Genomic DNA, 13,073 nt, shown 5'->3' with positions numbered 1-13,073 from the left:
AGTCGCAGTTTTGCTCTAAAGGTGAAGCAACGATTGCGATAGCAAATTAGTAGACAGCAGTACGAAATAAGAATAGTAGTTTTATAGGCCGTATAAAATGGGAAACATTCGCTTACTAACTAAATTAACAAGCACGGACGGTGTCACGTGCACGCAGGTAAACATGACCACATCTTGTTCGATGACCACGGAAACTCGTTGTCAAAACACTGGAGTAAAGAAGCGCAGCAGCAGCATCGAGCGAATTGACCTTCATGCTATCTCCCACTTCAACGCGAACTAAACGTCGAAAGTACAGCACATACTAAACTATCCGGCACCCACACGGCCACACCGTATCTGCAATGTGCCGGTCGCTTGTTGCAACGTACACGCTGGCTGCACCTCTAAATACATGGCCACCACATTCAAATGCAACGTAAGATGCAAGAACATTACAGATTGGCGACGTATCAAGGGGAACTTAATTCATGGAAGTCAATAAGATTTAGATCAGGACCATGAAAATGCGACGTAGCAGCCGGGAAAATGCAGCAGCGAAGTACTTATCACCGGGGTTCCACTATTAGGAATTTTTTCTGCCAAAAATAAAATAATTTTTTGTTGATAAAAAAAAAATGGGGTGTTTTTGGTGCCAAAACAACCATCTGATTATGAGGCACGCCGTAGTGGGGAACTCCGAATTAATTTGGACCACCTAGCATTCTTTAACATGCACCTAAATCTAAGCACAGTAGAACCCCGCTGTTACGTTCCCGGGTGCTGTGTTTTCCTGGCTGTTACATCGTTTTCGGCCGGTCGCGGCATAGCTCCCATAGGACCCAATGCATTGGTAACCCCACTATTGCGTCGCAACTGGGGGACCGTTCTCGCATCATGCGTTGCGAACTGCCATCCCACGCGGCCTGAGTGGCCATGTTGACTTTTCATGTTCCTCGGCTTGATGATGGGATCGGCCGCCCAAACAGCCGGGGACAAGACCTACGACAGATTTTTGGTTTCCGCCAGCAAAAGCATGGCATTTGAGATCCGTATTTGCCATCTAAAGATGGTGTCATGACGTGTTGGGGCCCCAAGATTGGTTTTGGCGCATAGCTGTTCCGTACAAAGTCCAAGGGCGTTATGCTGTAGGTACGAGTGAAAGCGTGCAAGGGGAGCCCACGACTGCAGCTAAATCACGCGCGCGCAAGAAAACAGAGGAAGCGCGCCTTCTGCTGTCGTGCTCCAGGCACCGGGAGGGGGGGTTGTACTCAGGCATCAATTGTGCGGCCGCGCGTCGTCGCACGGGCCGCATCTTGAAACAGATCTGCGTTGGGGGCAGAGTATCGGCAGTGTACCGTGAGTAGGCGGCTCGTAACTTCATGCGTGCTGTGTGTTCTCGGCGCGATAGCATGAAGGTCACATCGCTCGCTGCTGCTGCCACGCTTCCTTACGCCAGCGTTTTGACAGCGAGTGTCCACGCTCATCGAGTGCGATGTATTTACAAGTTTATACGGACGATAAAACTACTATCCTTACTTTGTATACCTATCGATGCTTCGGCTTTCGGGCAAACCCACCTTTTTTTCAAACATAAGAATTAAAATATAATTGTGAGCAGTTCACCATTACCCTCATTTCTCTATTTTTTCCTGTTTCTACGCTCATGTGTTTCCCAGCTCTTACTTTTACGGTCCCGTGAAAAATGTATCAGCGGGATTCTACTGTACACGGGTGTTTTCTGCATTTCACCCCTATCAAAATGCGGCCACCGTGGCCGGGATTTGATCCCACAAACTCGTGCTTAGCCGCACATTTCTTGATTTAGTGTATGTTTTGATGATACGAATATTTCATGCGACCCCGTGAAATTCGTATCACAGAGACTTTACTGTATTTGATTTGTTATTCAAAACTTTCAAATATACGCACACCCCTACAAAACAGTGAACACCTCAGATTATCAATGACTTCAGAGTTGTGTAATACAGTAGACCATTTATTAATTCGATTTATCATTTTATTTCAAACCCAACTCAAGTTTCTGGCCGGCACCCATACATTCTATGTTGTGCTTGTAACACTGTACACGTAAATGATGCCAGAAAAACCGAGAACGACACCCTACGGCTTCCAAATCTGATCACCATTACACACTAGTTTATGGAGAAAGTGATGGCACCGTGTAAATGCTCGCAAATGGATGTTCGCAGATGGATGATCGAATCCAAAAAATTCATAGCCGCATGGTTGGCGGCTGTAAATAAATTCATTCTTGGCTTGTCTTGGCTAAGAGCTGTGACGATCACATTGTGACTTGCTCACCGAAACCGTTGATTGCAAATGTTTTCAAATTTATATTGGTTCATTCAGAATGCTTAGAGAATTCTATCTGAAGTGAATACAGAATAGCATAATATTCGATTGAATGTTTGAAAATATTAAATATTTGCCCAATCCTATACATAACACTTCGCAAGGTTAGAGTAAAAAGCTAAGCTACAAAATTTTCATAAATATTCTGCATACAGAATTGCAGTAAAACCTCGTATAACGAAGCTACATATGACAGCTTGCTCATCAACCTTATAAGGAGCCAAACAACCTAATCTAGGCACCTCGTTGGAAAAACCACTGGGTTTGCCTTTTATTACATGTACATTTTTTAAAATTTAATAAACGTCTTTCTCATTATCTCAATTTTTTAATTTCATTATAATGAGGTTTCCTTGTATTAAAAGATTACAACGATCGATGAATTATACACAATATCTGCTCTGCGGTGCAGTTGCAATAGGCTTTGCATTGAAGTGAAAGCTTCACTATAATGCAGAACATATTGCCATCAAGCCACACCATGCTTTCAACACAGTGCTGCAGTTACAGCTAAATACTTTTACACACTACTAACCAGCTGTAAAACATACCCAAGGAAGGGAGTCACGAGGTGGACCAACTCTGACCGGGACACAATTTCCTGGTTGTAAAGGATCAAACAACGAAGAAAATTCTCGTAGACCTCCTGTCCGCGCAGAGCACGGCGAACCTGTTGAAAAGAAAGTTACACATGTTCAAAAACAGCAGTGCAGACCTGCCACGACTTTCATGAACCCCAACTCAGTTAAATGATCACAAAATGACAAAGCACCGTAGATGTCAATGAATGCAGCCATACCTTGTCAAAGAAGGCAAACTCATTGAGGGTGCCATGCTTGCCAGCCTCGGCAAGGCTTACATCCTTAAGACTGGTCATCTTTTGCTTCTGAGAGAATAAAGAAAAAAAGTAAATGATCAATAAACCGCTTTACGAAGGCAAAATGAATGCAGTCAAATATCATCCCATTTTCGTGTACAGATGCATGTGTACATTACGTTGGTGTGGCTTAGATGAAAATTTTTTAGACCTACAACATTTTCAGCACCCAGCTACACCCACAATGCCTCATCACAGTCATATAATTATGCGCAAGATACGTTCATTTCTATTTGTTCACTTTTAAATTTGCACTGATGCACCATACAAATAAATGTACCACATTTTCACAAATGCGACACTTTTTTTCTGCTTAATTGCCAACTTCAGAAAGCATATACAGTAATACCTCGTTAACTCAAACTCTCATATCTCGAAAAATCAGCTAAGTTGAAATTTTCCGCGGCACCGAACCTTTTCCCATACGGGCCATGTATTTATTGCCCTTTATCTCAAAGTATTTTTGGGTGAAATTGCAGATATCTCGAAAAACAAAAAAGTCCACTGCCGTACCGTTGAAGAAGCTTCGCACGAGGCAACCGTGCTACCACAAAGCGGACGCTTTCCCCAAATGTAAAGTCGAAACCTAGCGGCATAACAACTTTGTCAAGCAACCACATGGCACGTCATGTGACGGGAGAGACGTGCGCACATGCGTGCGCAAAGGGAAACAGCACGCTTGACACAGTTTTTGTTTTCTTTATGCAACACACGTGATTTACCATTAGAGGTATGATTTTAGTTTTAATTTTATTCCACGAAATGCACGCGGCACGAGTACGCGCTATGCGAGCAGGATGTACCGGTAACAGGTGAATTTACCGACGCCGAAATCACTGGGATGGCTGCAAACGGAGGGGACGGTGAACACGATGGTGACGACGATGAAGGGCCTCGAGAGGTGCTGACATCAGCCGAAACAAGAAACATGCTTCACTTGCTGCGAAATAAAGCTGAGTGCAGCGGCGGGAACGACACATGCGATGTGTAAAGTAGCTCAAGGATGCCTTTCTAGGTCCAAGTGCTACCGTGAAGCCTTACGCAGTTTTTTCTGCACTTAATAAAATCAAAGTGCCACAAAACAGAGCTGGTTGATATTTCTGGTATGTTTTTATTTTAAATGCGTAACCATTTCTATGCTTACCCAACGAGAAAACTGTTCCTCCGTCCCTCCCTCGCGTAAAACGATCGCTTTCAAGACAGAGCCCCCAGCAGCAAGCGACTTTACCTTCGTGCCGCCTGGTGCTTCAAGGGAAGAGAAGCAGCAAAAACAGCACGCGGAGTAACCAGCAGTCAGCACGCTCTGTGAGCTTCGCAGATCGCTTTCAAGATACGGGTCACGCGGCCGTGCCAGAGTACGTTATATCAGTCCGTGCCGCCACGGGAGTCCTTTGATCACGGTTCACAATGGTTCGACAAGGATGGACAAGGAGCTAAAGAGCGATAATGACTCATGATGATAGGACCATCATCAGCGCACAAGCCGCCACCTGCAGTACTTTGTTTGCGTTATCAATGCACCTTGCGCCTCCGTCCACACCAGTTTGTGTTGCCGCAGCACTGTCGTTTGTACTGGCCGGATCAGGTGTCATAACATTGATAATGACACAGGGCTGCGTGGAGATGAGCAAATGGCACAATGCTATACAGTCCAATCCCCCTACAACAAACACCGCTACAACGAAATTTTCGCCGCAACGAAGGTTTTCCGATTCCCCATCAGCTGCCCATAGAAAGTAATACAAAAAAGTCCCTTCATAACGAAGGCGTTTGATGCAGTGTTTCCGCTTCAACAAACTTTTCGAGAATGAAACTGGGACTGAATTGAAATTGTAACTGCAGAGTAGTCAAATTAGAAGGCCCTTCCAAAGGTGTGGCGGTGGTATGTCCGCTTGAATGAGGCTTTCGCGAACGAAATCACGTTCAAAGTACCGAAACCACTGAAGTCCAAAGCCACGTGTGGTCATCACGTGCCTGCGCGAGACTGCAGGGTATCACCGCAATCGCTGCAGTTATCTCCGGTCTGTGTCCGGCCGAAATAGCTACGCCAACGAAGAAGCATAAATTTCTCTCTCTCGAGGAGAAGGCACATATGATCGCCGAGGCAGAAAGCGGAAGGAAAAAAGCTCGCAGTTTCGCCTGAAAGGTGAAGCATCGATTGCGATAGCAGATTAGTAGCCAGCTATACAAACTAGGGATAGTAGTTTTATTGGCCGTATAAACTTGTAAACATTCGCTCACTAAATTACCGAGCACGGTGTTGCACGCGCACAGGTAAACATGAACACATCTCGCTCAATGACCGCGGAAACTTGGGTGTCAACACGCTGAGTGAGAAGGCGCGTGCAAATTGACCTCCGTGCCGTCTCTCGCTTCACCGCGAACTGAACATCGAAAGCACAGCACACACGACTCTTACCGGCACTAGTTGCACTTTGCCCAAATGGCAGATTGCTTTCAAGATAGCGCCCGTGCGGCCGTACCGCAGCCGCTGTTAACAAGATGCTAACGTCTCGTCATCTGGGGAAAATGACAATCCGCTAGACACACTGACTCCGGCAACTGCTTTGAAAGTAATGGATCCTTTTCACTTCATCAGAAAAGTTATCAGAGCCCACGACAATGGCATTGCGATGGCTCTTTTAACGGACTGAGAGACTCGCGTAATACCTTTGCTTGCCGTGAAGCGCGAGAAATCCAGGCTGACCGACTTCTGGAAATAAAACTTCCGGTAAATGCAAGCTTGCCGACTTTGTCATAAACATGCAATGAAATTGTGAGCGTCATTGCGACGGTGAATGTGTCGCAAAATGAGTGTTTCGCGATCAGCGGGGCACGCGCGTTGGGTTAGACGTTGGCCGCAATGTACTAAAAATGCTGCAACAGCGGCACGAAATGCATTATCTCGTGAAGTTGACACTTTATCGACTGCCTTCGTTACGTCTCAACCTTTGCCCCCACGGATGATGGTTTCAGTTTCGTTCGCAGCTTTGCCGTTTGGCGTACGTATATTTTTCTCGTGTCCCGTGAATTTCGTTGTAGCGGGACTCGACTGTACTTAGACATCTCCATGAGGAGTTTCGGCTCGAACTTTTTTCTTTGAAACCTTTACAAAGTACTAGTGTAGAAGCTCTTGTTGAAAAGCCGGTCAGTAGCGGTGAATCTTTAGAAAGAACTCGACTTTTTACTGCAATTTCCGCAACCGTCTTGCTTGTCTTGAAAATTTGCTGATCTCTCAAATTTTTTTTTCGGTTTTTACTACTTCCAGTTAAACGAGGTATTAGTACTGTAAATTTATATGCAAAGTCACACTTTGAACATATTCCACGATTCCATCCCCCAATACAAATATGTTTGAAAAATTGGCGTGCTGACCCACCAGGCTACCAGTCAGCTTTGCAAAATAAGTCATTTTTGGTGTCCTTGTGCATAAATAGATATGCAGGGCACAGTTAGGGGAAGGGGGCAGGGAGGTAGGCGCCTGTGAAGAAGTGCCATTCTGATTGGTTCAAGACTGCTGAAAAGGAGGCAACCTCGCAAAGCAGCACAGCTACTATAGTCCATTTATCTAAGAGTATCTAAGGACTTCAGGTACGAAGGCCTAGTCCAGCCAGCTACCCCAGCGCATCTGCATTTCGCCCCTTGGACAGCTCATCACAATTCTGTTAAAATGATGCTGCATAACACAATGGTACGAGTAATCTGCTAACAGAATGCATGGCTCAGCTGAGTGCACTTCACTGTAACAGGCTGCACATGGCAATAGATAAATGCCACAGACCCAACTCTGAAAGCACAGAAAAAATGTGCAAAACATTGCTCACTTTTGAATATGCGGGTGTTCACAAATCGGTTAGAAAGCTGCACTCTAGGTATAAAGATGCTAAATGAGAGGTATTTTTGATGAGCCAGGGAAGGGGCAAACATATTACAATTGTAACACAAATTATTGCTATGTAAAGTATGTGCCATACTACTACATTTCCTATACATTCGACTTGTTACAACGGACTCTCATAATCCGACAAAAAATGTCAGTTTTTTCCGAAGTCCATAATATTCAAAACTCCTCACTTCTGAAACTTTGGTTGCGATGTCTAACAACATTGGTGCAAACAGTGAGTGCCGAACATACTAAGTAAAAAAAAACCTTGCAGTTTCGCCCCAAAGGCGAATCATCGATTGCAATAGCAAATTAGTAAACAGCTATATGAAGTAAGGGTAAGATTTATTGGTGGTATAAAGTTGTAAACATTCGCTTACTAACTAAATTAACAAGCTAGGTGTCACGCGCGCACAGGTAAAACATGAGCACATCTTGCTTGATGAGCACGGAAAGTTGCTGTCATAACGCTGCAGTGAGGAAGCGCAGCAGCAGCGAGCGAACTAAACGCAAGCACAGCGCATATGAAGCAACCCACACTGAGCGCACTTGTCCTTTCAAGATACGGCGCCCCAGTGGCCGCGCCGTAAGCAGCAGCCGTCGTAGGTAAACGTCCTCTCCCTTGTGCCTCGCGCTCCAAAGAGACGGCACAATTCTGCCCCGCCTTCCTCCTCCGTGCGCGCGCAAGAATGGGGCCGCGATTGACTGACCCTCACAAGTCTGTCGTCAGCCCGTGTCGACACAGCAAAAGTACACTTTATACACCCGATCTTGGAAAAAAAAAAATTCCACCAATTTCATCCACTGTAGCTGATAGTCCGTTGTAGCACGGTCCATTAAAAGCGAACTCCGATGCATTAACCCTTTGAGGGTCGAATTTTTTTGCTAAATGCGACCCCCCAGGGTCTTTTTTTTATTGCCAATTTAAATTCTTCGAAAGAACCTATTTCGAAAAAAAAAAATGGTGGGAAATTTTTTAGGGTGACCATAAAGTGCCAAAAAAATTGTTTGTGTTGTAAAATACACAATGTTTATTCATAGTAAGAAGATTAGCGCACTGAAATATGGTTGTGTGCACGTCGGGAAACGGAAACAAGTGAGCCTTCGTCTTATCGCCAACAAGGTGCAATAGAGCTTTTGTGGGCTCAAAAAAAAAAAAAAAAACGCAAAAATGGCAGCATCGTTTGTGTATACAGTGCAGTACTTATAACGATATCGAGAAAAACAAGAAATCCGATCGTTATAGCCGATCATCGCTATATCTGGACTGCCGAAAAATAAAAATGCCGAATATACCTTTGCCGTCCCGAAACCGAAACTGCCACTTGCGATAAAAAAATCGACGTCGTAGAAAGTGTGCCGTGAGAAATAAAACTTTTACTTATACCTCTAAATAGCGTCTCGATCGTTAGGCACGCTGAAATAGAAATCTGCCTTTGCTTTCGCAAAAGTTTCGGATTCACAACTGCCGTGTGCATTGCGTCCACCTGCTGCGCGAACACTGGCGGCTATAATTTAGCGTGCATGAACTCAATGAGCAACTCAATTGACGACGTTGCACTTTGGTTGAACCTTCGGGGTCGGTGTTAAAGACGGGCCATTGTCAATCTCATCGTCACTGCTTCTGCTGACGTCGCCTCCGTCGCACAACGCCGCCGTCTGTCGCGACAATGATCGCCCCGTCAGAGTTCTCTTCGCAGAAAGAGGCAGCACTATTTGCACTCAGAAGCTCCTCCATCGAAGCACCACCTATTTCATCGTCAGTAGCGACGTGCTCCCAGATTTCGGACACCACCGTTACCGTACCACCGTGTTGGTTTCGTCCATGAGGGTTTTGTCGAGGCGAACGAAGCCCACCTTTTCCGTTGATCGGCATGGACACTGCTTTTAGCCTTCATGATTGTGGCGCTCCCGGTTTTAATCTTCGATATCATCCACTGCGCGAGCTCGTACTTCGAGTCTTACAAAATTTGCAGCTTCGTCTCGAGAGACGCAGCTTTGCGCTTTGTCGGCGCACTACCCGCTGCTTCCGCGGTGCATTTCCGCGCTCGCTGAGAGAGGGAGATTGTAAAGGGAGCATAGGCCGCGCAGGCGCTGCTTGCTTATCGCTTTCTCCCCCCTCTTGCAAAATCAAGTTTCGTCTCAAGGGGCGCACATGCCGCTGCTTCTGTTGAGAGAGCGCGTGGCAGGGAGCGCAGGCGCCCCTCGCCAGAGGAGGCGTTGCCTTCGTTTATCGCCTTTCTTCCGCCCTCTCCTTGCGCGACCGCCGGTGACGCGGGGGCGAAGCAGCTGGCGCCATCTTGTGCACGCTGCACCAACTTGCGATGCGCAGTAATGGCGGCAGATAGAGAACTCGCGTAGGCAAACTTTTCCTTACGTCTCAGTTAAGGGCAACGTATGAACGCAATTTTCCCGATTATTCTGCATGAAAAACACCGCCCAGAAGCAAAACTTCAATCGTTATACCCAACATGCGGTGAATAATATATCGTTATATATGGGTTTTTTTTTCTCATAGCCCCAATGTATATGTTGATACTCTTAGGTCGACTCATCGTTATAACCGATATATCGTTATATGTGGTATCGTATGTGGACTGCGCTGTATATGCACCTGCCTAGGAACAGATGTAATTGCGCCGTGTTGAACCATAAACTATCGAGTAACAAGCGGTCACCCTTTGAGAGATTTAAAACCAGATAGCCATCAGCTTAGCGCATGCAACAAGCGAGAGCCACCGCAGGAGAAAACCAAAACTTGCCACCGCCGACACGCGCGCCCGGATGTACAAGCGATAGCCCACGCGCTGTTGCCATAACAAAAAAAAAAAAAAAAAAGCGAAGAGACATCGGAGCATTCCACATTTCCACATGTTCCCGTCGAGTGGCAGCACATGCCAAGCGAAAGAAATGATCGAAAGAGGCGTGCTTTTTAAATGCACAAACGATGACGTACATGTAAGTCATTAACCATTTTGAAGGTGTTTGCGGAGGACGTACATGTACGTCATTGACACTGAAAGTGTTAATAAAATAGGTAGAGCAAACTAAGGTTGAAATATGGTTCGTTATATCCGAAAGTCTGTTATATCTGAACGTGCATAGATTGTAGTAGTTTATGTAGGAGACTATGGTTCCGAGAAACTGGCTTTCCCACAAAGCCGAGTTATTCAGAGCACGGTATTGCTTACTAGAACAAATAATTTCATCATGTTATAGTCATGCAAATATGGTGTCACTAGGGCTTCTAGCAATAATGTGTCATATTAATCACTTACTCGCTCATTTCTGGCAACAACGTACCTTCGTAACGGATCCTGACAAGTGTGACAATGGCCTCTTGAGCGGTGGGCCTGCTTGCTTGAGTGAAGTGCTCAAGCCTGAAACAAGACTTGGTTTGGTGAGGCCTGTGCTTGGCTTTTTTGCTGCAGCAGTGTGGTCATTGTTGACTGCCTTCACCGGTTGGAAGCCAAAGTCCAGACCGTGCGACACCTAAGCCACGACAAGTCAAAACCTATATTTTACGAAGGTGACATAAACCACAACACTTTGCAAAATTGGGAAAGGTGTGCACATTCTTGTAGCTGATGAGAGCATTTGGTGCTTGCTCTGTTGCCTTGTTAGGTTCAGGAATTATTTAAACTCGTAATTTTGACTGTTTCATAGAATTATTACCTCAGTGTGTGTAAGCGATACCAAGGAAGGGCTGCATAGTGCCACTATAGGTTTTAATTAAACTGGGCATTTTGCAAATGTAACAATGAAAATGCAGTGTCAAGACCAATTGGTAAACAAAATTGTCAAAGTGGTGCAATTGTTTCATAAACATGTCAGTTTGACATTGTTCAAAAATGAATTATGTAAAATGATTGCATTACAGCTCAAGAGGGCTGCACTAATGCACCAAAACTAAAATTAACGATGACATGAAAGAAACCTTTTGCCTGATTCTCTCTTGCCTAAGACGGCAAGCACGCAATGGGCTTCCAGAGAAAGGCTCCTTTCGTTCAACCCTCCGTCCACCCTCATAATTTTGCAATCATACTAAGCTTTTTATAGTTTAGGACATACCATGAAAATGGAAAGTGCTACTGTACTGTAACTGTGTGATACCCTGTCTAACAAAATATTTTCATTCAAACACAGCATTATCAGCTTTCACCAGGTACCATACCCAGCCCAAGTGATCTCAGACATGTCTCTTTGCACTTCATGCAACTCAGACTTCTAATGCATTCAGTTTAAATGCAAGCCTACCAGGACATTGAGTGATTTAAAAAAATTTAGTTCTGGGACTGAACATTTCAAGGTTGCTCAGTGGTTTAAGAGGAGGGTCGCCGAAGTGGAAGGCTACAGATTAATTTCGAATACCTAGGGCTCTTTAAGGTGCCCTCCCAAAGCACCATTAACAAGCATTTTTGCATTCAGTCCTCATCAGGCCGAGGCAGCCAGGGATCGAACCAGTGACCTTGCGTGCAACGACAGAGCCAGTGAGCCACCACGGTGGATTGAGCAAATCTGAGGTGCAAAGTCATGTTCCAGCACGACCTGCTAGCGTACAAACGTTAACTCACCAGGGAGTGTGTAGAGGCCCCATTTGCATCTGGCAGGAACTGACCAAACTCTTGGAGCAAGTCTTCTTGGTTTTGGAAAAGTTTGGCCACTTGGGCATACACTTCTGACTCTGTTAATGGCTTGGCACCGGTCTGTACACCCTGAAAAAAGAAAAGCAGCAGCAAGCCTCCCCTCAGCCTTCCCCTTTCAACCGTAGCACACATTGTCAACATTATTATTGCTATTATCATTATCACAATGCAAATATAATATGCCATGGGTACATGTAAAGTCAAATAAGCTTCCATGCAAACAAAACTGACCTCTTTCAGGTTTCGCTGCTCCTTCTGGTAAGTATGCAGTATCTCCAGGAACTGCTTGTATATGTCTGGCTGGCCTTGGAAACGATTCTGTTCAAAACCAAGAAGAAAAAAAGAAAGAGAAACGAAAAGGTAAGGTTTCTGTGATGTGTTTAGCCCACAGTGACTGCATGCAGTAACTGCTTGCCCTGACCCTCTTAATTGGCTGTCTTTTCAGGCCTTTTCTTTTTTTCACACAACTGTTGATGCTTAAGGGGCATGAACAAACTACAACAATGGCTCTGTAGTTGTGGCAACAGAGCCATCAAGGAATGAGTGTGCTTAAGATGGCAGTCGGATTGACGAGTGCCCCCACCTTAATTTTGTTCACATAGTTGATGGCATGGTTGAACTCGACTGGCTGGCTGGCTTGCGAGGCGGGGGCCGCGGCAGTCTGCCCGCTGGTGGCCACCGCAGGCGGCTGCGGGGCCGTGGGGGCATGTGAGGGGGGGCTGCTGTGAGGGGCCTGCCCTCCACCCAGGCCACTGGGAGGAGGCCCGCTGATCGGCAGGTGGCCACTCTGAGGAGCATTAAAAATAAGTCAGCAAACACACAGCAGTAGAAAAAGACTTACAACAAACTGCAAATACAATCACAGCAAGGTCACAAATTTAACTAGGACATTCATCTATAAAAGATAAGGTGTAGCCAGAAGTCTCCTTGGGCAGTAAGGTTATCTCTTCTGCATTTCAGTTATGATGTGGTGCATCGGACAGAATAATGGCAGCTGTAGCTATAATGAAAGCCACCTTTACGACAGTCAAAGTCCCAATCAATCTTAACAGCAATTATACTACACACTTCTCACACAGGTTGGCTTCAGCTGATGCAGTCACTTTTCTTTTAGTAATCTTTGCATATAACTAACAACACCTGTAGCTATAAAGAACACAAAAATCGAAAGTTTGTTATGTGTCAAGATTATAAATACTATTCAGCCATATGTGCTGCAATTAATTGTTGCTACAGCTCCCTGCACAAAGTACAGTAGATTCAATTTAGGAGAGCCTTTGATGCATTTTGCCAGCTGCACAGAAATAGTAGC

At 45.3% G+C, this 13,073-nt stretch overlaps 1 protein-coding gene across 2 annotated transcripts in view; it reads right to left on the bottom strand.

Moving 5' to 3' along the window:
* Positions 1-13,073, bottom strand: part of LOC119455732 (paired amphipathic helix protein Sin3a) — a 52,626-nt gene that overhangs the window by 25,442 nt on the left and 14,111 nt on the right. For both annotated transcript variants that reach the window (XM_037717159.2, XM_037717160.2), the window contains exons 6-11: positions 12,345-12,548; positions 11,993-12,079; positions 11,690-11,830; positions 10,419-10,607; positions 3,155-3,241; positions 2,907-3,025 (exon numbers count right to left, since the gene is read on the bottom strand). In XM_037717159.2, coding sequence (XP_037573087.1) covers positions 2,907-3,025; positions 3,155-3,241; positions 10,419-10,607; positions 11,690-11,830; positions 11,993-12,079; positions 12,345-12,548 — 827 coding nt within the window. The remainder of the gene's footprint in view (positions 1-2,906; positions 3,026-3,154; positions 3,242-10,418; positions 10,608-11,689; positions 11,831-11,992; positions 12,080-12,344; positions 12,549-13,073) is intronic.

This window comes from Dermacentor silvarum, chromosome 6 (genome assembly GCF_013339745.2).
Source record: "Dermacentor silvarum isolate Dsil-2018 chromosome 6, BIME_Dsil_1.4, whole genome shotgun sequence".
In the NCBI taxonomy this organism is placed as follows: Eukaryota; Metazoa; Arthropoda; class Arachnida; order Ixodida; family Ixodidae; genus Dermacentor; species Dermacentor silvarum.
Note: the sequence above shows the minus strand (reverse complement) of the source record. Positions and strands in the feature narration are given on the sequence as shown.